General features: G+C 37.8%; 4 protein-coding genes across 8 annotated transcripts; 3 read left to right on the forward strand and 1 right to left on the reverse strand.

The window, feature by feature from the left end:
• Window positions 1–1103: 1103 nt before the first annotated feature.
• Window positions 1104–9919, reverse strand: LOC103967553 (peroxisome biogenesis protein 5). 2 transcript variants are annotated; one of them, XM_048569227.1, is made up of 16 exons: window positions 9786–9919; window positions 9539–9695; window positions 9289–9420; window positions 9031–9187; window positions 8138–8331; window positions 7628–7879; window positions 6912–7034; window positions 6153–6314; window positions 5160–5353; window positions 3748–3994; window positions 3403–3487; window positions 3001–3110; window positions 2599–2823; window positions 1985–2050; window positions 1603–1697; window positions 1104–1510 (listed from the first exon to the last, which is right to left on the reverse strand). In XM_048569227.1, exons 2-16 carry the CDS (start codon window positions 9653–9655, stop codon window positions 1432–1434), a joined length of 2238 nt encoding a protein of 745 aa, XP_048425184.1. In that variant the 5' UTR covers window positions 9656–9695; window positions 9786–9919; the 3' UTR covers window positions 1104–1431. The 2 variants fall into 2 exon arrangements, with proteins under 2 accessions (XP_048425184.1, XP_009379079.2); XM_009380804.3 differs by having other exon boundaries at window positions 9289–9423.
• A 777-nt stretch (window positions 9920–10696) lies between these two features.
• On the forward strand, window positions 10697–14449 carry LOC103967556 (COP9 signalosome complex subunit 6a-like). The gene is made up of 9 exons (XM_048568878.1): window positions 10697–11147; window positions 11239–11327; window positions 11536–11629; window positions 12387–12448; window positions 12556–12634; window positions 12749–12841; window positions 12974–13074; window positions 13551–13606; window positions 14175–14449. Exons 1-9 carry the CDS (start codon window positions 10808–10810, stop codon window positions 14254–14256), a joined length of 996 nt encoding a protein of 331 aa, XP_048424835.1. The 5' UTR covers window positions 10697–10807; the 3' UTR covers window positions 14257–14449.
• A 1160-nt stretch (window positions 14450–15609) lies between these two features.
• Window positions 15610–24095, forward strand: LOC103945034 (putative disease resistance protein RGA3). Of its 4 annotated transcripts, XR_007252644.1 has the most exons (4): window positions 15610–18571; window positions 18667–18731; window positions 18842–19904; window positions 19985–20033. XR_007252644.1 is itself a non-coding variant. In XM_048569244.1 (3 exons), the coding sequence occupies exons 1-2, from the start codon at window positions 15738–15740 to the stop codon at window positions 18683–18685; spliced, it is 2853 nt and encodes a 950-aa protein (XP_048425201.1). In that variant the 5' UTR covers window positions 15610–15737; the 3' UTR covers window positions 18686–18731; window positions 23014–24095. The 4 variants fall into 4 exon arrangements, 3 of the variants coding, with proteins under 3 accessions (XP_048425201.1, XP_018502478.2, XP_018502475.2); XM_048569244.1 differs by lacking the exons at window positions 18842–19904; window positions 19985–20033 and adding an exon at window positions 23014–24095; XM_018646962.2 differs by having other exon boundaries at window positions 18815–20027.
• On the forward strand, window positions 20515–21927 carry LOC103967554 (putative disease resistance protein RGA3). The gene has a single exon (XM_048569351.1). The coding sequence runs from the start codon at window positions 20515–20517 to the stop codon at window positions 21925–21927; it is 1413 nt and encodes a 470-aa protein (XP_048425308.1).
• Window positions 24096–27492: the final 3397 nt, after the last annotated feature.

The raw sequence follows: 27492 nt of genomic DNA on the forward strand, positions 1-27492 counted from the left end.
GAGACCTTCTCAGAATTCACATGGTCAATTTTGACAAGCATTAATGGTTGACTTTAACCACTGGATGTGCCGTGAATAATTCCAGACTCTAGTTTTGGAATAGGATCTTCCTCGGGTCTTCTTGTGAAGATCCGGATGATCAATCAATCGTACTCGTTCATCATAAATCGTAAGATTAGAAATTATTTTAAATTGAATATAAATAGTATTTAACGAAAACTGGCTGTGGTTAAAAATTATTTAAAATTTAAAATTGAATATAAATAGTATTTAACGAAAACTGGCCGTATATGTACGATGAACGGACACGATAGATTAATCCCCGGATCCCCACAAAGAGGATCCGGAGAGGATCCTTGTCCTCCACTTTTAACTTTTAGGGTATAAAAAAAATTAAACTTTACATATTAAAACATTCTAAATAACTACCTAACGTTTTGAAAATTAGACATCTGGTAGGTCACCGGGAATTTTATCAAAATTAAGTGATGACGTTATTAGCATTAAATGATGAGATGGCAAAATCTAAAGTTGGTTTTCACTAATTGACGTTTTTGGAGTCCTACTCTCCCAAATTGACCAATTTTAGCCAAGTTAAACCATAAATTTGCTTAGCCAAATGGCGTCAATTTGAAGATTCAAGTCTCCATTGATGACTTGAGAGTTGAGAATTAAAGCACACTTAATATTTGTCCATGTTATCATTGAACGCTACTGAACCTAATAGATGTCCACTTTACAAAACTTTAGATTAGTCATTTGGAATGTGTTAAAGAGGTTACAACGAATTTGAAATTACTCCAAGAAGTTAGGTACCCATTTTTTAAAATCAGCAAAGAGAATGTTGGGCATATCAATGGCTTGCCATATCAAACTCTTTCTGTTTACTTATATGAGTAATCTCAATTTTTATTTATTTATTTTTACATACAAGAAAACCTAGACGAAAGGAGATTCGAGCATGGGACCTTCGCAATCAAAGACAAAATCTCTTAAACCGGCGAAATTAGCGTACTTCCAACTTCATACTTTGAAAATTCTTAAAAATTTGACAAAAAATCATGAGCATCAACAGTATGACCAAAACAACTATAGCAGATATGAACAAACCCGAACTCCATTACAATTTACATCCTTTTTCAATGTAAGCTATGATTCTGATTTCTGTTATACATAAGAAGCGTTACACATCGACGATTTATTTTTGAAGTGCCAAGACTTATTTCATTTCGATGAATTTTTAATGGCCCGCTCGTTCTTTCGAGTTACGCCTCCGTCGGATAATGTTTACCAAAACCGGCAGACTTTGCTAAGAAGCACCGGAGGATGAACCGTAAAGGTGAATGTTCTCTAAAATCAGAGTTCCGACGGGAGCACCAGAGGATGCATATTTCGGTTTTTCATTCCAGCAACCCGAAATAGATATATGTTCTATAACGGAAACTCTTTCTGGAGAACATCTAGATTCCGAGAATCGCAAGCTTCCAACATGTCGTTCCTAGAAGCACAGCTGCAACAAAGACGAGAATAGTAACGTATTTAATAGGTATCTTGCAAAGAGAGGCTTAAAAGATTTTTTCCTACCTTTGATACTTAACATACCTCAACGAAATTCTCAAATATTGCCAACCGTTGTCTGCCTTTGGATTCATGGTCAGTGCTCGGACATAGTAACGTATGGAATCCTCATACATACCCTAGATGCAAAACCAGAAGGGAAGAAAGAAAATAACCGGTCAGACAATGTTGCGGATCCCAAATTTAAGACACTGGGAGACACTATCCTAACAGTTTGATTACTTATAACAAAGTCAAATAACAAGTAATAACTAGTCAAAATTCATGGACTGAGCGCTCTCTCTCAGCATCGAAGTTTGAAACCAAAACATTGTTCAAACTCGAAACAAGGTAGGAAATAATAAAATTCATTACCCGACTAAATTTTCAAATTGATAGTGAGCATGAATTAAGCGTAGGAATAAACCTGGTTGGCATAACTGATACCCATATTTGCCCATGCACGAACATAATTTGGCTTCAAATCTAGTGCCTGTATACCCAGAGAAAGAACCAAAAACAAAAGTTAGTCCAAAGTAGATAGTATAAAATATTCACGAAAGTCAATTAAACACAGAAATACAAACATGCACTCTGTATTAAATAAAACTGTACATCTATCACATAATGTACTGAAAGGCACCGAAGCCCATTGAAAGGAACAAAACAAAAGTAGCAACTATAAACAAAAATTATGGAATTGTTTATTTTGTTAATAAGGAAAGATAAAGATAAAACTATTGTTGACGGAGAATCCCCAACCGATGACAATAAGGGTTGCAGGAAAATTGTAAACTCGTCTTTGAACAATTTTGGAAAGCCGCTAGTTCAAGAAGCATCCGAGTAACAATTTTCCTTACACTCACTAACAAAAGTTTATCTTAGGATTATAAATTGCAGTCAATTTCTTATACGCTACAGTGGCTAAGGTGACTATTTCATCCTACATTTAGTCTTTCAGAATGAAAGGATTCATATGCATTTTACATATAAGGTAAGTTAGAAAGAAGAAACCCTACAAGGGTTGATTACCCAAATTACCTGTTGATAAGCGAATATCGCATCAGCACTCTGAACACTGTTTGCTTGTGTTGCTCCAAGCTTGTTCCACAACGAGTAATCTTGTGGTTTTAGTTTCAAAGCTGTCCGGAAGGAATCGATAGCTTTGTCATATTCTCTTGACAAATTGTAAAGGACACCAAGTACTATGTGCACATCAGCATCATCAGGTGACATCTGAGCAGCTTCATTGAATAATCTAGCAACCTGTGCATTAGAAATAAGGTTTATTCATACATTATAGGTTTAGGGGTAACACTAAGCAATTCAAACCTGAAACTAATATGCGCTAAAAACAATTTTGGGGAAAAAAAATCCTCTGCTGAATATATTTGGAATATTAAGACCCACAAAACCATAAAGGTTCTAAAGGTGAACACTTACATCAACATAGTACAAGGAATCAGACAGCTCTGGTTTGGTAAGTACCCCATACTTTTGGTGATGGCGTAACCATCCATATAAATATTTCAAAGCAGCCGCCTGCTCCAGTTCTGCAAATTTGAAGAGTCTTTTATCAGTTTTTAAGTACTTTCGAGAAGTATCTGCTTCCTAGAGTTTGTTTCTGAAAAAATAAAAAATCACTTTTTTTTTTTTTTTTTTTTACAAACTGAAAAAGGCCAGATTTTTTTTGGCCAACAGAAAAAGACCATAAATATTCACACAACTAGTGTGCTTCAGGGGTGTCATTGGATACTATGATGTATGATCAGTTGCTTGGAACTTTAATGATTACTCAAATGAGGTTCAACTGTTTTACTTATAAATGGAGAAAGAACGACTGACCATTTGTATGACTCACTCCAAGAGCAAGAAGCACTTCGAGGTTTGTTGGATCAGCCTCCTGTGCACGCATCATACCTGCTATAGCCTGCAAAGATTACATTTCAGGACATTAATTGTCATTCTATGGAGTTAAAACACACTGAAACACATGTATAAGTTAGACATAGGGTAGAAATAAGGTCATTCTTTGACTTAAAGCATGTTGTACGGCTATATGAAATTTTCAGGAGTTCATATAGTACAACTATATGGAGACCACCTACACTAAGGGTTAAAAACAAGGAATATGCCAAAAGTATACAATTTGTAAATGCTAGATGGTAAATATTAACATAGTAGGATTACCTGTTGATCATCATCATTTTCTGCATGCGCTATTCCAAGTAGCCGCCAACCTTCAGCATTGTCAGGGTTTTTGAGAACTTCGGCTTCTAATGCCAGCACTGCTTCACTCAAAAGACCCTTGTGGAACATTTCCTGGCCTACTTTTAGTGGGTTTGGGTGACCAACGTAAGGATTCATATCGGAAAATACATAAACTCCCCTTGCAGCATCATTACGCTGTTTCGTAGCTGCTTGCTCATTCATGTACCTGCTTGTTGAATAAGGAAGATAAGTTTTCTTTAAGGATGAAATAATGAATACCATAGAAGGTGAGTAATAACACAACGTCCTCCAAGCCCGTTTAACGAACGAGGAATGGAATCAACATTTATTACTCGAAATATCTTAAACAGACAGACATATAAGTTAACAAACCCATTAAGTATCTTTTTTTTCTTTTTTTTTTTTTGAAACTATTGTATCTGAGTCTTTGACCTGACTAATCACTAGGTCCCCCCACCTGACCCCACAACATTTGGGGAGTGAGAAACTCTAGCATTTTGCTAGGTGGGTACCGTGGGAGAGAGTCAAACCCTAGACCACTTGGGAGCAAACCAAGGACCTGACAGCCAGACCAACTCTTGTCATTAAGTATCTTATAATTTTTTTTTTTTTTTTTGGTCTGAAAGATAGGATACAAAGTTGATAACTATACAAGTAGAAACAAGAGAGGGAGGAATCTCACAAAGCCCATGCTCGTGAACTGCAAAATCCACTCTTCATTACTCAAGTTCCCTCTTTTGAAATAAAGAAAGTTGAGTGATGCTTAAAGGGGACCAATATTTGAACATTAAATCACTTGAATTTCCAGTACTATAGCGGTTTAGCCATGAGATGCATTCATTTCAGCACTAGGTGTCAATGTACAGACCAAAACCACCAACAGAAATGCATGATTCACTTGATTGAAATCACTGCAAACTTAAGGCACACGTTTAGTGCCTAGGATTGGATTGAATAACTCATTGGATTCAAGGTATGGAAGGAAGAAATGGAGGCCAACTTCCAACTTTTGTCCAAGTTGAAGGTCAAGGGAATAGTCATTAAAGGAAACTTATCCCTTCCAATACCCCACAAAATGGTAGGATATTAACACCATGTAACTAATTCATCTATTTTTTTTCACCTTGGAAAAAATTTAGAAGTTTGCCTTCATTTCTTACTTCAATGTACCTTAAATCTAGTAAGTTATCTGATTTAGTCCAATCCTAGGCAACGAACATGGCCAAGACGTTACTGTTGCTGTAACTTTGCAAATATATGACACATTCATTAGCTATTGGATTATACATCAGACCAACTTCCACAAAGTAGAATATAAAGCTGATAAAGTAGAAAAACATTTTTTTTCAAAAAAGAACGATTTGACTTACTCATTGTATGCATTAGCCCAGCTATCAGCAGAACTGTCCCCCAAGAGTCCTTCACCAACCTGATTTCCAAAATCCTCTGCCCAGTCATCCACATGCAACTTGGTAAACTGATTGACCCACTGATCATCAACTGACCCATGCTGCTCTTGTTCAGATTTAAACTCATTTGCCCATTGATTGGGTCCATGAGATAGCTGGAAAACCATCAGAATCAGACAGCAGAAATTGGAACTGGAGTGAACTCTTTGCATAACAAATCAAGGAACTAAAAATAAAACCTTATGTATGAGTTTGCCACCTTATAGAAGGATCATGTAAATGACTATCATTCTCCATTTGTGACAACAACTTACCCACAAAAAAGTTTATAAATGGGTTTCATTTTCCTTAAGTATGAACTTCAAGCCTTGTCGCAACACAAATTTACAATAGGATATTTTCTTTTATAATTTTGTTAAGCATCTTTGGTTTCTTTTGCTTCAAAACAAGCTCGATTGCTCCAACATATAGAAGCATATTCTTAATTTAGTAGTATTATGTATGTTAAACTTTGTTGAAGTATACGTACAAAAAGTTAGATGCATTATAATTACCAATTCAATTACATTAGTTTTTGTATGTATAAGGTTTTTCTTGTGAAATGATTCTCGGACACCACTGTTTATTTTCGTCCCTTGATTCTCCTACGAACTAAAAAGGGTTGTGCATGGGAGAAAAAGGGTGTGAGGAAATCACTTCCCCTTTTCTTTTATGTGTCATCCCGCACCACAAGTCATCCCAGAAACTAACTCATCCCACCCTTTCTTCATACCATTCATAAACCAGAACATGAACACCTCACCTCAACACCCCAAAATAAGTAATTAGGCAGAATCGCTTGTACAAATAGGAAAAGTATCGCAAAATGGGTTCAAAATTGGTTGGTATATTTCAGATGCTGAAAGTAAATATAAAACTAGGGAACAAATATTCATATTCAGACCAGATTCCTACCTCGCCACGTGCATATTCGTCAGCCCAACTAGGACCCGCATTATACTGCTGTTGATATTCCGATGCCCAGTCCCCAGATGATGTTGCTGGCTTGACTTGATTATCATCGATAATGAGTTCACCACGATTCATTTTTGACACAAACTGGAGAAACCTTGACTTCTACATACCCCGAAAAGTAAAATATATGAATGACGATAGTAATAATTCCAAAAAACAAGAATGCAATTACATTGCATCGTTAATACCCATCATAACAAATCACATGCAACTGGGGCCATCATTTGTTTAAGAACAATGTTCTGACTACATGTCATGATAATTAACAGCCCCCGAGCTATTTAATGCCAAAACATCCAGAGATTAATTCATGTAAGCGTCTGCTTACAAAATCAAAAAGTTGACACAAGCTAACAAGGACACCTAAAAGTGAATACAGCTAACAGCAATTGGAGCATTTCATGAGAATTTTTACAGGAATTCAGCTTTAGTAATTCCATGTTTGTTATACTTGGAAGCACTAATGTAAAAAATGGTGTAAAAATGACATGTTACAAACATTAGCATCATTTATAATAGATTCTGTGACTAGTGACTATTGCAGTCCAAAAGGTTCAGCCAAAAACGATAAGTCAATTACAAGGCGTGCAAAAGCTCGGAAAGAGTGCTTGATTCCAAAAGTCATTTGCTGATGTGATATTCAAAAAAAAAATGTTCCAAAATTCAGTCTTGGAAACAGTGTGAAGAACGTGTATAAACCTGAAACTTTGGTTCTTCATTCTGAGCTAGCGTATTTGCAAGCATACGAGTTTGCTCCATTGCAGCTAAGCTTGCCATATTTACACCTCTCATATGATCTGCAGACATCAACTGGGACTGTTCCTGTAACCACGGGAAACGGAAAATTATGCATCAATATTGCTCTCATATAAAATTTGTATTGATTATAGTTTTAAAATCCAAATCCTATTACAACGGGGTATCAAGCAGCATATACACAGTCTTACACTTTCAGTTCAAGGTCAACTCACATACAATAGTGTGATGTACCCAAACTAAGGTGGTAAGCCTAGTTTTTAATTAAGGGGCCAGAACTTATATATTCTTCTTCTTTTCTTTTCTATTTTCCTTAGGTTAAAAAACTTTTCGGTGCTTCTATATTACAAGCATACTCCACCATGTACTACGTGCTTCATCTTGAAGAAGCCCCTGGTTCTAGGCCAATACACTGCACAGGAATAATCCCCAAACCCCAGAATCTTGTAACTTACCCTAAAAAAACCTAATATATTGCCACCACCAAATTTTAACTCAAGCACACATTTTCCAACCTCCTTGGTTGGTAAATCGATGATAACAATAAATAATTGCTAGCGTCATTCTCCATCACATTATGAAGGTCAATGATTGATCAATAGCAAGTGAGTATAGAATCAGTGAATGCAATTGACATACAAGCTACAATACTCCTTTACCTGCTCAAATTCAGAAGCCCAACCATTGGCACCATGTTGTCGCTCAAATGAGTGAGCCCACGCATTGGGATCACCATGATCTAACCTATGTTGGCTAAATTCAGTGACCCATCCTTGCACAGCGTGAGCACCAGGTTTTGTTATAGCTTGGGATTCATTCCAATAATCGTCCAGTTCCCGAAACCTTGCAGGCAGAGGTCCTTTACTGTTGACATCACTGTCAATATCTAAAGAAGATAAAAGTGCATTTACCTGGAAAAATAGAAAATAGAAAATTAACCTAAACTCTTGAGACTATGATTCTCGTTGGAAAGAAAAGGAACAACTCAAGATACAAACTTCTGAAACAAACCCCAAAGACAAGCAAAAACATGACAATGAGGAAATAGAAAATATGCTATCGAATGCTCATAAAAAAAAACCAAGCTGACAGCTACTACTAGAAAAGAAGATACATTTTGATTTATGACAGACAAATTCCAATATACATAGGTAAGAGAAATTTCAAACCTGCCCATTAATAAAATCTTCACTTTTATCAGCAAAGAAGTGCCGGGCCATGATGCTGGTGCGATCACGTATACATTGTTTGTCACCAGCAGACAATCCTAACACTGGAAGTGGAGTGGGACGAAAAGGCATTCCACCACGACTACTTTCAACAAATGAGTGCAAAAAGCTTGACAACACCCTTTGTGGTGGCCCTGCAAAACATATTTAGAAGGGAAAAATATAGATAAATCTCAAAATAAATTAATAATCCTTTATGCTGAGGATAGACACTACTCCTGGTTATTTGATCAGAAGCAACGACCAGACGTTTAGGCTAAGCATAAAGTAGTACACAAAGCGGGAAGATAACAACCTACAACTCATCCAAAAAGAGAAATAACACAAAAGAACTTTTCCTTTTTTCTGGTTGAACTATAAAATCTCAATATAAATTTAAAAAATGCATATTGATCACTTCGAGGGTTCACTTGAGCCAATAAACTATTTAGTACATTAACTGGAAATTGAAAAGAAAAAAAATTAACTAAAACTTCAAGCTTCTACCTCACTTCAAAGTTAAACGTTTCAAGATATAAAATAATTAAAAGTAGCAGCACCGAAATCCAAAACTCCAAAGTATCGCCTATTATGCGTTTTTTTCTTATTCAAATGCCAGTTTTGGGCATAAAAGCCTCTGACAAACACTCATTCACAAGCAACTGTACCATTCTCCAATGTTGATAAACATAGAAACCAATATCCATTCTTGATCAAGTAATCTTGCCATTTATGTCGTTCACTCGTTACTTACTTATGAAGGCGAAATAACATGGACGAAACGGAAAGCCTAGCAGGTTGTGAATGAAGTGCAACAATCAAGAGGTAAATAACAAGCACTTTGAGAAATTTACCATCCAAAGTCGTTTGAAGCTCAGGTCTCATATCATAAATGCGGTCGTGTTGAGGCATATGCATAGGCTCGGGCTGAGAACTCTGTACCTCGTCCCATGCATTGTCAAGCAGTCTGTTGCCATCAACCGAGTTGAAGTTTCGAAGAAACTCCGAGCTCTGACACAAAACGAATGCTAATTAAGCAAAATTAAAGGTAAGTAAATTCTAATACTAGAAGTAAAATCAGTGGGGAAAGATTGGAGCTTTGGAAGTCGAACCTGAGTGCGGGGCTGCATAAACGGCCGGTCGAGCTCGGAGCCGGGGAGCTGTTGCAGGTGTCCATGGCCGTCGGGATAAAACTGCGGCTCGGAAGCAGTGGGCGTCGACGAAGGTACCTCCTTCAACCTCTCCTGCTGACAAATTAAACCGAATTTCAACAAAACGACGCCGTCGCCGCCGTTTCCGACTAAATTGCTGATCGAAACGAATGAAATACAGAGAGATTGAAAGGAGGAAGAGAAGACGAACCTGCTCGGAGGAGGAGCCGATGAGGGCGTTGGCGAGGGCGCCGAAAGGATTGGAGGAAGAAGATTGGCCCGGAACCGCACAAGCTGCTCCGCCGGTCACGAGCTCGCGCATCGCCATGGCGGCCGATGTTCTTCCTCCTCTTCAATCCACACCAGAACTACAAAACAACCGCCACCCACTGTGTAAATATCTGTGCGTATTTTTCTTCTCTGTGAATTATTTAAATAATAATTTTAGAAAGACCAACCGGAAAATATGAAGAAATGACGAGTGTGTTTGTTGGGATTTGGATTGAGGGGATTACAGCAGAGACAGAGCCTTGATGCCCGTTTCAGTTCCTCTTCTTGGTCTGTGACGTCTGTCAAAGTTATCAGATTAATTAATTTTATTTATTTTTATGGCTTTTTAGCTTAAAATGCAATGTGATATTAGCATAAATCTTTACTTTCGTGTCGATAAAATTGGCCTATGAGATTGTGGTACACTAATCATTTTGGTTATTTTGTAAAAGTTTCTGTTAAATAAAAATAAAACGATAAAAACATTATCAATTTTTGTCAAATCATTTTGACTTTATTAATTTAAAAGTATTTTTATCATTTTTATTCTTATTAAAAGAAAATTTTCACAAAAATGATTCATAACGAACAAACTCAGAAACTAATTATGTTAATTTCAAATCTCAGATATCAAAGTAAAAAGTTATGTCAATCTCATATATCATTTTAACTAAAACGTTTTATTTTATTTGTTTGGTTCGTCTTCCTCATGGGTCGTGTGACGTTGGAAAAGCGTTTCAAGCGATGGGCTTTATTCAAATCGACATGTCTTCTTCTATTTAGTAGTATTCATCTTCATTGATAAGTGAAATATTCACGAATTTGAATCGCATTATAAAAATGAACAGAACCTAAGATCTTTAACTTACAAGAAAAAGGAATACCATTGGACTATAATACTAAATGGTGATAATATTGTTTGTTAAAAAAAAAAAAAAAATCAGCACGTCCTCTACTAAACGGGCCCAAGGTCTGAAGTTTGTAAAATATGGGCTGGGCCAGATGCCATTTCATGGTTCCAAAACCCACCAGACTCAGGCCCAAATACTGAACGAACGGAGTTAAGTCACCAACTCGGAAATTAAACTGCAATGAAATCACAAATAAAATAAAAAGAAAAGAGAAGGCAGAGAAGAGCAAAAGCAAAAACCGAAACCGGAGCTCCGAAGAGCCAAAAAGCCAAAACCACCAAATCTCGAAATCGGAAAAAATGGCGGAATCCTCCAGCAGCGGGCTGACGTTCAAGCTCCACCCACTGGTGATCGTCAACATCTCCGACCACTACTCTAGGGTTAAGTCCCAGATGCACCCGCCCGTCACCAACACTTCGACACCACCACCGCCCAACAACGGCGCCGACGGAGCAGTAGAAGCAGCATCCTCTTCTTCCTTCTCCGACCCCGCCTCCGCCTCGTGTCCGCGGGTCTTCGGCTGCGTTATCGGGGTTCAGAGGGGCCGCACGGTCGAGATCTTCAACAGCTTCGAGCTCCTCTACGATCCTGCAACTCACTCCCTCGACCGCGCCTTCCTCGAGAAGAAGCAAGAGCTCTGTTGCGTTCTCGTTTCTCATAGCTTTTATTTTTTGTTATTTTATTTTTCATTTTTGTGGTTTTAATCAGTGGCAGTATTTTGCTTTTGCAGATAAGAAGGTGTTCCCGCACTTTTACATACTGGGGTGGTACTCTACTGGAACAGATGCTCAGGAATCTGACATGAACATCCACAAAGCTGTAATTTTTCTGCTCTTTTCTTATTATTCGAACCCGTAGATACTTGCATTACGTGATACTGTACTGTTAGCGACCGAATCATGTCGTCTACGAATTATGAATGATTCTTGAATTCGAGAGTCTAGTTTTTCGGCATGATGTTTATACTGCATTTGGTTTTCGGTATTCCCATGATAAGAATGTGTGTTTCTACTTTCTAATGTCGCAGCTGATGGATATCAATGAAAGCCCTGTTTATGTTATTCTCAACCCTATGATCAATGCTGCTCAAAAGGATCTCCCAATCACTATTTACGAAAGTGGTACGTTAGCTGCATTGTTATCTTGTTGTGTACGTGAGCTTTTGTGGGCATTTCCAGTTAAATGTGAACCTATGCATTTCTAATTTTGTGAATTTGTATGCTATGTGGTATCATATCTACGGCTGAAGCATGAATTTGTATTTTTATCATGGCAGCATGTGCATGTAGTGCTTTCTCGTTCTTGTATATACCATGTTGCTTATTTTAGCTTGTGCTGGTTGGTGGTTGTTTGCTTGAGATATTGTATTGGAATTCGGGCACGTTTGGTGTTTCTTAGGAAGCCATCCTTGAGAACTGTGGCAAACAAACTAAAAGTGCCCCAGTGCCGGTTCCAGTTCTTTCAATACTCTGTCGAACATAAAGCTGTCTAAAATTTAGTAGGTGGTTGTTTAAGCTTCTTAACAACCCCACATTGATGGTGTTGTACCACAGCGTTATCTGTTGTTTGCTGCCATTTTCTTAGTTTTAGTTAAGATTGTAGTGTTTCTTTTTTCTTTGTCTTCTACTGTACAATTAATAGTTCCTGCAACTCTTATTTGTCTGATGAAATCATGGTCCCTAGTGAAATCTATTGTGCAATGACTTTTAGGGTCGCAATATTTGTAACTGGACTGGCTTGCAAATTATTTCTATTGGCCAGAGTCTTATGGAAAACTTGTGGGATTTGGACAGTTTTCTTGGTTCCTATTTGAATTGCCGTTTATCGTTTATCTTTTTAAACTTTGTCGTCTTATGAGTGTTAACTTTACAACCGTAGAGATGCATGTCATTGATGGGATTCCACAGCTAATCTTTGTCAGCTCAAGCTATACCATTGAGGTTAGGCTTATTCATTATTTTCTACTTTAAAGTTATTTATTATTATCAACCAGGGTTTACGGAGACGTTTTTGTTCTTATTTTGTGTGTGTGTGTGTGTGTTCAAAGACGGTGGAAGCTGAGCGCATTTCAGTTGATCATGTTGCCCATCTTAAACCATCTGATGGAGGTTCAGCAGCAACTCAATGTGGGTCCTCAGTTGATCATGTTGCTTATCTCACACCAGTTCTTCCCCACAAAAGATAACTGGACGTACTCATCTATTTCTGATACAAACTAATACAACCTCGGTTGTGTGCAGTGGCTGCTCATCTTACAGGTATCCACAGTGCTATCAAGATGCTAAATAGCAGAATTAGAGTGCTTCATCACTATCTTCTTGCTATGCAGAAAGGTACGCACGTACTTTTAGTTTAAGTACAAGTACTTGCTTTTGTGTTGGCACTTTGTGTATACATACTGCTGGGAGCCATGTTTTAGAAAGGTCCAGAACTGATAATAATTGCTCTTGTTTTTCTACTTGCAGGTGATATACCTTGTGAAAATTCACTGTTAAGACAAGTATCAAGTCTTTTGAGAAGGTTGCCTGCCATAGAATCAGGGAAATTTCAAGATGATTTCTTGATGGTGAGTGTTCCTCGTTTCAATTCCGAATTCACTAGTAGAGGCATTTGTTATGCACTTGATTGTATTATTAGAGAAATAAACATTAATTAAAAATGGGAAGATGGCATAATAATTTTGGATAGTGCTGGGAAAATCGTAGAAGATTTGGTCCTTCCCTTCCCGGTTATATATGTTTCATCAGAATAAACTTGTTATATTATTGGTAAGAGCTGTATTCGGTAGAGCTCATTACTTATGCTTCATGGTTCAGAAAAGCTCTTAATTTAAGCTTCATAGTTCCAATTATCAATTTTATCTTGTCGTTTATTTGGATTGGAAGATTTTGTGATCCATAACTGGAAGCAAGGCCTCTTTGCTGAGATTTTTTCCTCTCTTTTCACATAATGTATGATTGTGGATAGTGGCTGCTGATTAAGCTGACATCTATATCCTGTGAATCACTATTGTTGCTGACCTCTTTTTTTTATTTTTGGTAGGAATACAATGACACTTTGTTGATTACATATTTGGCTGTGCTGACCAACTGCTCAAGGTATGAGATGTGGCATATCTTGCACTAATATGTTTTTCCTTGCATGTGATTCTTATGAACTGAATGTAAACATAAACTTTTCCACGTCAATGACTTTGATGTGAAGATCAAATGGGGGCTCAGTGAGAGCAGCTTAGGCACATGGGTTTGATACCCATGTATTCTCCTGTTTGAAACCCGAGGCTACCTATCTAGAAATTGGTCTTTCCTGCCCTGAACGATTGTAGGGTTCGGGGTGGGGGTGATTTTACTATCTTTTTCAGTTGATGTGTGGTAACGAATTTTGTTCCTACGCCTAGAATAAAGTTGTTTATAATACTGGTGTTGTCGTAAGTTGAATTTACGAATTACATTCACAGTTAGGATCGTAATCCAAACCTCTGTGTGATACTAATGCAGTTACCAAGTTTGCGTAGCTCTGTACTCTGCAGCGTGCGTATATTTTTGTTGGGGTAAAACAGTAGAGTAGTTGAATGTGGCATTGTATCAAAATTTCAATGATACTAAAGCAGTACATAGCTGAATATGACAATTGTATTCTCACTTCCTTTATTTCTTTTTTGCTCAGTACAACGAATGAGCTAGTGGACAAGTTCAACACCGCATATGATAGGCACAGTCGAAGAGGTGGACGGACTGCTTATTTCTGAAAGTTTCTTTGACAACTTTTTGGGTGCTGCTGTTTCGTTTGACAGCATAGAGGCGTAGAAATTGAAATCTTAACGAGACCTAGACCATACGGAATGAAATATGAATTTCAGTTTCCCCAACTGTCAATGCCCATGATTGTTTCGTTTTAGGTTGTAGTTTTTAAAAGGTAATATATGAGTCGTTTGATAATCATTTTGTTTTTGTTATTTATTATTATTTTCTGCTACAGATTGACGGAAGTGTAGAAAGATTGAGGGAAGTGAAGGAGAATGTACTAAATAAAAACTCGAAAGTAAAAGCCACTCTAATTAAATTAGGGTTACGATCGGAGAGCCTATTTTTTTGACATACATTTTAACCCACTTTCTAAGAGCCTATTTTATAATATTTTTCTGTGATCCAAATAATTTATATTTTCATTCATTGTTTATTGAAATACAAAAATAATTTTCCGCTCAGTTTAACGGCCATTTTGATTGGCTGAAAAATTGTTAAAAACGGCCCTTGTTTTTTCTCAAAGTTCAAATATGATATCGAAGGAAAAAAAAAACAAAAAAAAAAAATTATATCGAAGTAGACCAGTTCCGCAGAAGTGAAAACCGCAAGCAACAAATAAAAAAAACTAATCACCATACAAATTCTCCACCCGAGAAGGACTAATGAACAAAGGCCCAAGAGCCACACTAAACGAAGAGGCACAAACGAATGTCAATCGAACAAACAGCCACCCAAACGGAAGGCGTAATCCCATGTAGGAATTAGGAGCTCGATCTTCACTCAAGAAAAGACATTCAGATGCTGCGACAAGGTTACTTGGCTCTAAGGAGATGAACTTGCTTGCTGACAAAGTCACGAACGCCATTCGAACAAACAGCCACCCAAACGGAAGGCGTAATTCCATGTAGGAAGTCGATCTTCACTCAAGAAAGACATTCAGATTCTGTAACATGGTTAATTAGGCTCTAAGGAAATGAGCTTGCTTGCTAACAAAGGCACGAATGCCAATCGAACAAACAGCCACCCAAACGAAAGGCATAATTCCATGTAGGAAGTCGATCTTTGCACAAGAAATACATTCAGATTCTGTAACATGGTTAATTATGCTCTAAGGAAATGAGCTTGCTTGCTGACAGTAGCAATAATAAATTCACTCATAAAAGTTGCTGTTATTCCTTTCTCTCCACGGAGAGTAAACCGCAGAAGAGGGAGACGTGTACAGAGAGAAAAGAGAGGTGCTTAGGCCTCCATCTTCGTTTTGGTAATTAATGCAAAGAATCTTGCTTTACAGAATGCAAACGGGAAAAAGACCTACGCGGTTTATATATATATATATATATCCGTTGTCTATATAAACTAGGTAGAAGAAAAGCAATAGCACGCAACCACATCCTGCATTTCTCTAATTCCTATACACTTTCCTTTTTCCAACTATTCTCTTTTTATCCTCTGTCAACCAATTTCTAAGTTCCTTACCCTAAAAATGGCTGATGCCCTTATCTCCACACTACTAGAAAAGTTAGCTTCAATGACTTATGAATACGTAGCCGAAGAGGTGACACTTGTTTTGAACGTTGAGAAAGAAGTTAAAGAATTTGCTCGCAATCTAAAAGCAATTCGGGCTGTGCTTGAGGATGCAGAGCAAAAGCAAGTGAAAGAGGCCAGCGTGAGAGACTGGTTGGATAATCTCAAGGAAATATCCTCCGACATGGTAGATGTGCTGGATGACTGGAACGGTGAGATTTTGAGACAACAAGTTGAGAAGCAAGAAAGGGAAGGCACAAGTGCTGTTGTTGCTAAGAAAAAGGTACGTTTCCCTATTGTCCCCCGCTGCTTTTGTTGTGGCCATGTTGGGCGGGTAATTCCTCGTCATAAAATTGCTCAGGAGATTAAGGATCTGAATGAGAGGTTAACTGTGATCTATAAGCAAAGAGAAATGTATAATTTTCAACTTATAGAAATAGCCATTCAAAAACCTCAAACCCCTCAAACCTCGTCTTTTGTCGATCAATCTAAGATATTTGGCCGAGAAGAAGAAAAGGGTAGTTTGGTAAGTAAGTTGGTGAGTGACGAAGAAGGGAGGGGGCTCCTCATCATTCCTATTCTAGGGATGGGGGGAATGGGAAAGACAACTTTAGCCCAACAAGCCTATAATGATGCCGCTGTCAAAGCCTATTTTCACAAAAGAATATGGGTTTGTGTGTCAGACCCTTTTGATGTGATCAAAATTGCAAAAGCCATTACTAGTGATGAGTCCATAAGTTCAAATGACTTGGATCACGCCTTACAACGTATGTCTAGATCTATTGAGGAAGAAAAGTTTCTCTTGGTATTGGATGATGTGTGGACTGAAGACACTACACAGTGGGACCAGTTAAAGGTACCACTGATGCAAAATAGTGCTGAAGGCAGTAGAATATTGGTCACCACAAGAAAAGAAAGGGTTGCTAGTATGGTGAGATCAACCAATTTCATGATAAATCTTCGAGTGTTGAGTGAACCACATTGTTTGTCAATCTTCAAACACATGGCATTTCGTAATAGGGAAGCAGATGAGTATGAAGTGTTTGGAGATATTAGTAGGGAAATTGTAAAGAAGTGCAAGGGTTTGCCTCTTGTTGCAAAGACTTTGGGTAGTCTCATGCGCGATAAGAGAACAATGAAGGAATGGAAAGATGTTTTGGATAGTAAGATATGGGATTGGAAAGAAGTGGAGGAAGAAGTTTTCCGACCATTGCTTCTAAGTTATTATGATTTGACCCCTGTAGATAAATGTTGCCTGTTATATTGTGGAATTTTTCCCAAAGATTATGAGTTAGAGAGGGATATATTGATAAATCTTTGGATGGCACAAGATTATCTTGATTCGGAACGGAATAAAGATAAGGGCATAATTGGCAATATTGTTTTTGATAACTTAGTTGCACGGTCGTTTTTTCAAGATTTTGAGAAAGATGATGATAGTGGTAAGATTCTAGGTTGCAAAATGCATGATATTGTACATGACTTTGTGCACTTTCTCACCAAGAAGGAATGTTTGATTACGAATGCTAATCAAGGTGCTAACAGTGAGATAGAGGCATTGGGCGGCAAGCTTCGCCATTTAACCTTAACATATGTTCCCGACAGTTCATATTCACTTCCTACCTCATGTTACAATTTCAAAAAACTACGTACCCTCGCAGTTTTTGCATCACGGGCATGCATAGACGCACGTTTTGTTTTGCAATTGAAATGTCTTAGGACATTAAATTTGATCGGTAGTTCCGTTAAAGAACTCCCGGAGGAGATTGGTCAATTGGTACATTTGAAGCATCTTGATTTGTCTATGAATCCTTATTTGATGAAATTACCGGACCCTATTTGTAATTTATACAATTTGTATACCTTGGTCATTCGGTATTGCGGTTCACTTTCAAATTTGCCTCGTAACATGAGCAAGTTGATTAATTTAAGGCATCTTTATGTGATGGAATCTGATCTGGAGTACTTGCCAAAAGGGATAGGGAGATTAACAAGTTTGCAAACACTAGATGAGTGTTGTGTTTTTTTTGGTCGCAATGACGAAGCATTCAAATTTGGGGATCTGAGAAGCTTGAACAACCTTCGGGGCAGTCTCAGAATATTACTTATGGGGGATATGATTGATGTAAGCGAGGTTGTGGAACTACAATTGGTTGACAAAAAACAAATTTTTAATCTCCAAATTCAATTTGATCGGTGGCCTCCGCTCGCTACGACTCCAGAGGGTAGTCTTCAAATATTGAATGCCTTACAACCGCAAGAAGATCTGGAATCTTTAGACATCAATGGGGTTGTGGCTCCCACCTGGCCGAGATGGTTGACGGATTTGAACATGTTGAGATTCCTTACTCTTGGTCATTGTGTAAATTGGAAAACTGTGCCTCCTCTTGGTAAATTGCCCTTCCTTGAAAGACTGAAGCTATCGGAGATGAGGCTCATAGAAAAGGTTGGTGGCGAATTTTTGGGACTAGAAGACGACCAAGCAGCATTCAAGTCATCCTCCTCGATATTCCCAAAACTGAAAGACCTCTGCTTTGCGTGGATGTCGGATTGGAAAGAGTGGGAAGGCGTGAGAGGGTGGAAGAAAGAGGATTCTAAATTTCCTACAATCATGCCTTGTCTTTTTTCCTTGACTATTGAGTGGTGCGAAGAGCTAGAAACACTGCCAGATTTCCTCTGCAAAATACCAATTCAGAATCTTACCATCAGGAGATGTCCGAAACTTATCTGTCGTTGTACAGAAGCCAGTGAAGAGGAGTGGCCTAAAATTTCTCACATCCCAAACATCATCCGGTAATTGAGATCGTCAATTTTATTTTATTTGATTTTTAGATATACATTTATGCATTGACCGTGGCTTAACATCATCATTTTTATGGTTTATTTAGCTCCGAATCTTATTACTAGTGGTGGCTCGCAAAGGCATCTTCTGTGGGTAATCCTATTTGAAAAGGTATTCTTCTGTGCATGTTTGTTTCCTACAACTAAATTCATATAATCTCTTGTGTGTTGCCATATTAGACTAACATATTTTAGTAAAAATATTTGTTCATATCGTTTCAGGGAGTCCAGTGATGAAGCTAAAGGGGTGATCATGTAGAGACCACCCAAGTATGCCTCCCGAGGTCTCGGGCTGTTGCATTGTATAAATTTTATTATTTGGATTCCGTCGATTTCAGGGTTTCAATGTGATTTCACAATAATATCTTTTTTTATGATAGTTATGCTAGAGTAGAAGTGACATTGTTGTTTTAATTTAAAAAAAGAGTTTCAGTGTGGATTTGATACATCTTGTATTGGTTGTTTGAGATTTGTTTGTTATGATTGTTGTCATGATCAATGTCGGGCTGTATGTCTCGTTTGACAGATTATTCCTTTTTTTTTTTTTTTTTTTTAATAAATCTACTATTTGAGAATTTTAATGTGAATCTGATATTGTGGATGTTTAATGAGTTTTTCTTCATTATTGTTTAATTTTGTAATCGATAAATGTTGTTTTCTATTCGTAGATTTAATCAAGTTTTTCCTTATAGTTTGGTTTCAGTATTTAATACAAGTCTCATGTGAAACATGCCACAACTTCTCAAAGGGTAAGCAAATGACACTTTTTGAGAGATAAAAATTGCTAACCCTCTTTGAGATGCTCTTGTAAAACGGAAATCCGACAATATTTAAGTTTTTTTAATAACATTATTAATAATATTTAAGTTCTTTTATTAATCCTGTGACCAAACATATCCCTTCGTCTTTTCTCCAACAAATCCGCGCATCTACCAACCATGGCAGTCATGGCTTGTCTTCTCCGGCGACACCAATGGCACAATTCCTTCCCTTCTCCGGCGTCCCAAACCTATATTCCATCTCTTCTACAACAACTGCGACTCGTCCTCGGTGGTGGAGGACGGTGATTAATGAGGCCGAGTAAAGCATTGCTGACGAAGAAGCCTATGATGCGGCTGAATCGAATCAGAATTCGAGATCGTCGCGTCCTGGTGGTTGATGGTGGACCGAGGTCACAGTTGAGGCATCGAGACATAATCCTTTCCGCCAACATCCGAGCTTTTCATGCACGAATCCGTTTCGGATTGGATGAAAATTTAAAACCCAGAAAAAGTTGGGTTTCCGGGTGAGTTCTCCGGCCGATTGCAGGTGTGATGACATTGTGGTGATTTATTCTATTAAATTGACGCTCAATTTCCTCCGAAGCCGGAGATGCAACGTCGATATCCATGGGAAACACCGAAACAGAGTGCATATAAATTGCAGAAGAGGGACATTCGTCCTTTTCTCTTCTTCTTTTCTTTGGTACCATATTCCCATCTTCGTTTTGGTAATTAACGCAAAGAATCTTGCTTTACAGAAAGCAAACGGGAAGACCTACGCGGTATATATGTCCATTGTCTATATGAACTAGCTAGAAGAAAAGCAATAGCACACAACCACATCCTGCATTTCTCTTCATATACAGCTTCCCTTTTCCAACTCTTCTCTTTTTATCCTCTGTCAACCAATTTCTAAGTTCCTTACCCTAAAAATGACCGATGCGCTTATCTCCACACTACTAGAAAAGTTAGCTTCAATGGCTTATGAATACGTAGCCGAAGAGGTGAAACTTGTTTTGAACGTTGAGAAAGAAGTTAAAGAATTTGATGACAATCTAAAAGCAATTCGGGCTGTGCTTGAGGATGCAGAGCAACGGCAAGTGGAAGGGCCTCCTCATCATTCCTATTGTAGGGATGGGAGGAATGGGAAAGACAACTTTAGCCCAACTAGCCTATAATGATGCCAATGTCAACGCCCATTTTAAAAAGAAAATATGGATTTGTGTGTCAGAGCCTTTTGATGTCATGAAGATTGCAAAAAAGATTATTGGTGATGAGTCCATAGGTTCAAATGAGTTGGATTATGTCTTACAACGTATGTCTAGATCTATTGAGGAAGAAAAGTTTCTCCTAGTATTGGATGATGTGTGGAATGAAGACAGTACACACTGGGACCAGTTAAAGGTACCATTGATGCGAAATAGTGCTGAAGGCAGTAGAATATTGGTCACCACAAGAAAAGAAAGGGTTGCTAGTATGGTGAGATCAACCACTTTCACGATATATCTTGGAGAGTTGAGTGAACAACATTGTTTGTCAATCTTCAATCACATGGCATTTCCTAATAGTGAAGCAGATGAGTATGAAGTGTTTGGAGATATTAGTAGGGAAATGGTAAAGAAGTGCAAGGGTTTGCCTCTTGCTGCAAAGACTTTGGGTAGTCTCATGCGTGATAAGAGAACAATGAAGGAATGGAAAGATGTTTTGAATAGTAAGTTATGGGATTGGAAAGAAGTGGAGGAAGAAGTTTTCCTACCACTGCTTCTAAGTTATTATGATTTGATCCCTATAGATAGATGTTGCCTTTTATATTGTGGAATTTTCCCCAAAGATTATGAGTTAAAGAGGGATGAATTGATAAATCTTTGGATGGCACAAGATTATCTTGATTCGGAACGGAATAAAGATAAGGGCGTAGTTGGCAACATTGTTTTTGATAACTTAGTTGCACGATCGTTTTTCCAAGATTTTGAGGAAGATGACGATAGTGGTAAGATTATATGTTGTAAAATGCATGATATTGTACATGACTTTGTGCACTTTCTCACCAAGAAGGAATGTTCAATTACGGAGGCTAATCAAGGTGCTAACAATGAGATAGAGGGATTGGGCGGCAAGGTTCGCCATTTAACCTTAACATTTGTTCCCGACAGTTCAGATTCACTTCCTACCTCATGTTACAATTGCAAAAAACTACGTACCCTCGCAGTTTTTAGCTCAAGACCATCACTGCTATGCATAGACGCAAGTTTTGTTTTGCAATTGAAATGTCTTAGGACATTAAATTTGATCGGTAGTTCCATTAAAGAACCCCCAGAGGAGATTGGTCAATTGGTACATTTGAGGCATCTTGATTTGTCTAAGAATTCTTATTTGAAGAAATTACCGGACTCTATTTGTAATTTATACAATTTGTATACCTTGGTCATTCGGGATTGCGTTTCACTTTCAAATTTTCCTCGTAACATGAGCAAGTTGATTAATTTAAGGCATCTTTATGTGATGGGATCTGGTCTGAAGTACTTGGCAAAAGGGATAGGGAATTAACAGGTTTGCAAACACTAGATGAGTGTCGTGTTTTTTTTTGTCGCAATGACGAAGCATTCAAATTGGGGGATCTGAGAAGCTTGAAAAACCTTCGGGGCAGTCTCACAATATTACTTACCGGGGATATGGTTGATGTAAGCGAGGTTGTGGAATTTCCATTGGTTGATAAAAAACAAATTTTTAATCTCCAAATTGATTGGTGGACTCTGTTGAGTCTGTCCCCTACGACTCCAGAGAGTAGTCTTCAAATATTGAATGCCTTGCAACCGCAAGAAGATCTGGAATCTTTAGGCATCAATGGGGTTGTGGCTCCCACCTGGCCGAGATGGTTGACGGATTTAAACATGTTGAGATTCCTTACTCTTGGTCATTGTGTAAATTGGAAAATTGTGCCTCCTCTTGGTAAATTGCCCTTCCTTGAAAGACTGAAGCTATCGGAGATAAGGCTCATAGAAAAGGTTGGTGGTGAATTTTTGGGACTAGAAGACGACCAAGCAGCATTCAAATCATCCTCCTCGATATTCCCAAAACTGAAAGACCTCTCCTTTGGGGAGATGTGGGCTTGGAAAGAGTGGGAAGGCGTGAGAGGGTGGAAGAAAGAGGATTCTAAATTTCCTACAATCATGCCTTGTCTTTTTTCCTTGACTATTGAGTGGTGCGAAGAGCTAGAAACACTGCCAGACTTCCTCTGCAAAATACCAATTCAGAATCTTACCATTAGGAGATGTCCGAAACTTATCCGTCGCTGTACAGAAGCCAGTGGAGAGGAGTGGCCTAAAATTTCTCACATCCCAAACATCATCCGGTAATTTGGATAGTCTATTTTATTTTATTTGATTTTTAGATATACATTTATGTATCGACTGTGGCTTAACATCATCAATTTTTTTGGTTTATTTGGCCGCTGAATCTTTAGTTATTGATTACTAGTGGGGGCTCGCAAAGGCATCTTCTGTGGGTAATCCTATTTGAAAAGGTATTGTTATGTGCATGTTTGTTTCCTGCAACTAAATTCATGTAATCTGTTGTGTGTTGCTATATTAGACAAACATATTTTAGTAAAAATATTTGTTCATATCGTTTCAGGTATTCTAGTGATGAAGCTAAAAGGGTGATCATGTAGAGACCACCGAAGTATGCCTCCCGAGTTCTCGGGCTGTTGCACTGTGTGAATTTTATTATTTGGATTCCGTCGATTTCAGGGTTTCAATGTGAATTCACAATAATGTATTTTTTTATGATAACTATACTAGAATGGAAGTAACATTGTTGTTTTAATTTAAAAAAGAGTTTCAGTGTGAATTTGTTACATCTTGTATTGGTTATTTGAGACTTTTTTGTTATGATTGTTGTCATAGTCAATGTCGGACTTTATGTCATCTTTGACGGATTTTATTTTTTGTTTTTTAATAAATCTGAGAATTTTAATGTGAATATGACATTGTGGATGTTTAATGAGTTTTTCTTCATTATTGTTTAATCCTGTGACCAAACATATCCCTTCGTCTTCTCTCCAACAAATCTGCGCATCTTCCAACCATGGCAGCCATGGCTTGTCTTCTCCGGCGACACCAATGGCACAATTCCTTCCCTTGTCCGGCGTCCCAAACCTCTATTCCCTCTCTTCTACAACAACTGCGACTCGTCCTTGGTGGTGGAGTACGGTGATTAATGAGGCCGACTAAACCATTGCTGACAAAGAATCCTATGATGGCTGAATCGAATCGGAATTCGAGATCGTCGCGTCCTGGTGGTTGATGGTGGACCGAGGCCACAGTTGAGGCACCGAGCCATAATCCTTTCAGCCAACTTCCGAGCTTTTCATGCACGAATCCGTTTCGGATTGGAAGAAAATTTAAAACCCAGAAAAAGTTGGGTTTCCGGGTGGGTTCTCCGGCCGATTTCAGGTGGCTAATTTAGCGATTTACAATTAATTATGTGTGATGACATTGTATACGATGCTCACTATCTTTTTGATATGTTTCGTCTAATAAATTACTAGTTCCTGCAACTCTTATTTGCCTCATGAAATCATGGCCCCTAGTGAAATCTTTGTGCAATGAGTTTTAGGGTCTCAATATTTGTAGGTCAAGGGGCTTTCTAATTCTTTTTCTGTTGGCCAGATATTCTACGTTCATATCTTATGGAAAACTTGTGGGATTTGTACAGTTTTCTTGGTTCCTACTAGAAGCATTTATTGTGGTTTATCATTTGTCTGTTTAAATTATTTGTTGTCTTCTGAGTGTTAACGTTTCAAAGACGGTGGAAGCTGAGCGCATTTCAGTTGATCATGTTGCCCATCTTAAACCATCTGATGGAGGTTCAGCAGCAACTCAGTTCCATTGCACCGCATCTTGTTTCCTACAGCGACTCAGTTCAGCAGCAACTCAGTTCATTTCAGTTGATCATGCTTCCTACAACTCCATCTTGTTCAGTTGCACTGCATTATCTTTTTGGTTAAATAAAATCGAACCACCAGGACGCCGATTCCTGAAATTTAGAACTAAATTCATATCGTTTCAAGGAGTCTAGTGATGAAGCTAAAAGGGTGATCGTGTAGAGACCATCAAAGTATGCCTTCCGAGGTTTGTGGGTCTCTGCATTGCCTTGAACGCTTTGCTGTTGCACATGGAGAACTAATCTCCCCAGGACGAATACCTATGCGTATATATATGTGTATATTATAACTCTGAATTTTACTATTTGGATTCCATCGATTTTAGAATTGAATTCACTATAATGTCTCTTTTCATAGTAGCAATATTGCATTGGAACTGATATTGTTGTTTTAATTAAAAAACAAAGTTTCAGTGTGAATTTATTATATCTTGTATTGGTTGTTCGAGATTTGTTCGTTATGGAACTGATATTGTCATGGTCAATGTTAGGTTTTATGTCCTCCTTGACAGATTGTACTTTTCTTCTATTTTAATAAATCTACCTATTTAGAGTTTTATTGTAAATTTGACATTGTGGATGTATAATGAAATTTTTTTCATTATTATTTAATTTCGTGATTGATAAATGTTAGTTTCTATTCATAGATTTAATCACGTTTTTTATAGTTTGGTTTCAATATACAATAAAAGTCTCGTGTGAACCATGCCACAATTTAATCTTTCATCATTGTATCTTCTCTCCGTGTGAGAGTTCCTTCTCTCTTCTTGAGAGTCTTTTCCACCATCTGTGTGAGTGATTTCCCCACCGTATAAAATCGTTGCTGACGTCCCTCGTTGTAGCGGGGGTTGGAGGAAAGCTTTTCATTTCGTCATCTGTTTCTTAGTTTTTGGGTTAACTTTCCCCCTAGTTATTCCTGATTCAACCAAAATGTCTCTACACAAAGCCTGTCTTCCCCAAATACTTTCAATTCGATCTGCATTCAGAATTCAACGCAAATTATTGCGATCATTTGAGAGAGTGCGTAGAGCTTCGGTGGACTCATCAGCTCGAGTGTTTAAAACACCACCTCCTTATCTCTATCTACCTTCGATTGCAGTGTTGTTTGGGGTGTTCCCACGGATTTCTTCCACTTTCTGACTGAGGTCGGGGGCGATCGGGACGGCTTTCGTGGCTGGGTTCTGCTGAGATGCTTGTTTGGATTTGGTGTTGGCTGGAGGATTGGTTCTGGGTTGATCGGGAAAACTTTGAAGGCGATGGTCGCTAGGGTCAAGAAACTTCTTTTGTTTTGTCTACAGTGCTGGGCTCTTTTTGTTGAGCTTTGTTGGGTTTGTTGGGAGGTCCATTTGTGTGTTTGGTACTTTTTTGTAGGTGGGCCTCTTTTTGTAATCTAGTGTTTGAAATAAAATTGTCTCATTTCTTCATAAAGGTTTTACCAAAAAAAAAAAAAAAAAACATGCCACAACTTTTCAATGGGTTAGCAAATGACATTTTTAAGGTGTGTTTGTTGCACCGAACTATCTCGGATTAGACTAGCTTTAAGGACTAAGCTGGACTACTTTAGACTAAACTAAGTTGGACTGACTTAGTAAAGTGTTTGATGTAGTATTAGACTAAGAACTAAAATGCCTACCGAGGCCTGGGATCTTTATGTTGCCTTGAAGCTTTGCTGTTGCACATGGAGAACTATTCTCCCTAGGAGGAAAACCTACATGTGTATATGTATATTATGGCTCAGTGAATTTTATTATTTGGATTCCATCAATTTTAGGGTTTCAACGTGAGTTCATAATAATGTCTTTTTTCATGATAGTAATGTTGAGCTTCAATGTGAATTTTTTATGTCTTGTATTGGTTGTTGAAGTTTTGTTTGTTATGGATGTTGTTATGGTCAATGTTAGTTTTTTATGGTACCCTTGACAAATTATACTTTTCTTCTTTTTTAATAAATCTACCTATTGAGAATGAAAATTATATTGGTTTTATGGTAGGACTTCAACTTTCTTTACGGTATTAAAGCAGGTTGTTCCATGTGTGAAACTCAACGGCCACACATGTTTCATGTCACTCAATTTGTGTTATCACACGTGCTAAGCTTGAAAATTCACCACACGTGAAGAGGTGTATTGAAAATGAATTTCACATTGATAAGAGGAAAAACCTTGCATTAGCTTATAAGTAAGTTGTGATACTCGCTATATAATTACTAATTGATTTTATGGGGAACCTCAACTTTCTTCACTTCCCATAATAGCAATGTTAGAGTGGAATTGACTTTGTGGTTTTACAGCAAAAAAAAATGTGAATTTTATCTATATGTATCATAACTGTGTGAATTTTATTATTTGGATTCCAATTTCAGAGTTTAAGCATGAATTTTACATTGTGGATGTTTAATAATTTTTCATTATTATTTAATTTCGTGATTGATGAATGTTAGTTTCTATTAATAGATATAATCTAATTTTTACATGGTTTGGTTTGGATGTTCAATACAAGTCTCGTGTGACACATGCCACAATTTCCTCTTCTTCCTCCTCAGCCTCGTGCACGTGGGTCTTCGGCTGCGTTATCAGGGTTCAGAGGGGCCGCACTATCGAGATCTTCAACAGCTTCGAGCTCCTATGATCCTGCAACATAAAATGAGATTCTCTCCGGATCTCCTATTCTCCTTAGTCCAAAACTGTGGATCTCATCTGGATCTATTTTGTAGGAATCTTAAAGATTTTCACATTTTAATTATTCATCGTGTATTATGTGATCAGAAATAATTTAATTTTTTTATTTAAAATTAAACCCAAATAATATCTAACGAAAACTGACCACACGATATATAATGAACGAATAGAATATGAGGATTTCTATAATCCCCACAAAGTCAATCTGGAGAGTATCCCTTTCCTCGGTCTCTTACGCGATCCCAGACCTCTGTTTCGATAATTTCATGAAGTTAAGCTACCGGTGATGAGAGATGATATCCAATCGATCATATGATGAAATCTCTTATCGAAAGAAGACAAAACTCATTGATGTCATATTAATAAGTAACATATGCTACATATGCCACGCTAGATTTTGAAATTAAAAATATTTAAACCGCTCACATAAACCCTAGATGAGTGTATTGTTTTTTCGGTCGCAATCAAGAAGCAATAAAAATTGGGGATC

The sequence above is a fragment of a genome, unplaced genomic scaffold (assembly GCF_019419815.1).
Source record: "Pyrus x bretschneideri cultivar Hongxiangsu unplaced genomic scaffold, Pyrus_bretschneideri_v1 Contig5, whole genome shotgun sequence".
NCBI classification, from domain to species: domain Eukaryota; kingdom Viridiplantae; phylum Streptophyta; class Magnoliopsida; order Rosales; family Rosaceae; genus Pyrus; species Pyrus x bretschneideri.

Coding starts and splice junctions, on each gene's coding strand:
- LOC103967553 (XM_009380804.3), bottom strand. CDS start 9,655: ATGGCGATGCGCGAGCTCGTGACCGGCGGAGCAGCTTGTGCGGTTCCG. Junction 7,880..8,137: donor AAGATTTTATTAATGGGCAG/GTTTGAAATTTC, acceptor CTATTTTTCCAG/GTAAATGCACTTTTATCTTC. Junction 3,488..3,747: donor AAAATGATGATGATCAACAG/GTAATCCTACTA, acceptor TAATCTTTGCAG/GCTATAGCAGGTATGATGCG.
- LOC103967556 (XM_048568878.1), top strand. CDS start 10,808: ATGGCGGAATCCTCCAGCAGCGGGCTGACGTTCAAGCTCCACCCACTG. Junction 12,449..12,555: donor GCTCAAGCTATACCATTGAG/GTTAGGCTTATT, acceptor GTGTGTTCAAAG/ACGGTGGAAGCTGAGCGCAT. Junction 12,635..12,748: donor AGGTTCAGCAGCAACTCAAT/GTGGGTCCTCAG, acceptor GGTTGTGTGCAG/TGGCTGCTCATCTTACAGGT.
- LOC103945034 (XM_048569244.1), top strand. CDS start 15,738: ATGGCTGATGCCCTTATCTCCACACTACTAGAAAAGTTAGCTTCAATG.
- LOC103967554 (XM_048569351.1), top strand. CDS start 20,515: ATGGGAGGAATGGGAAAGACAACTTTAGCCCAACTAGCCTATAATGAT.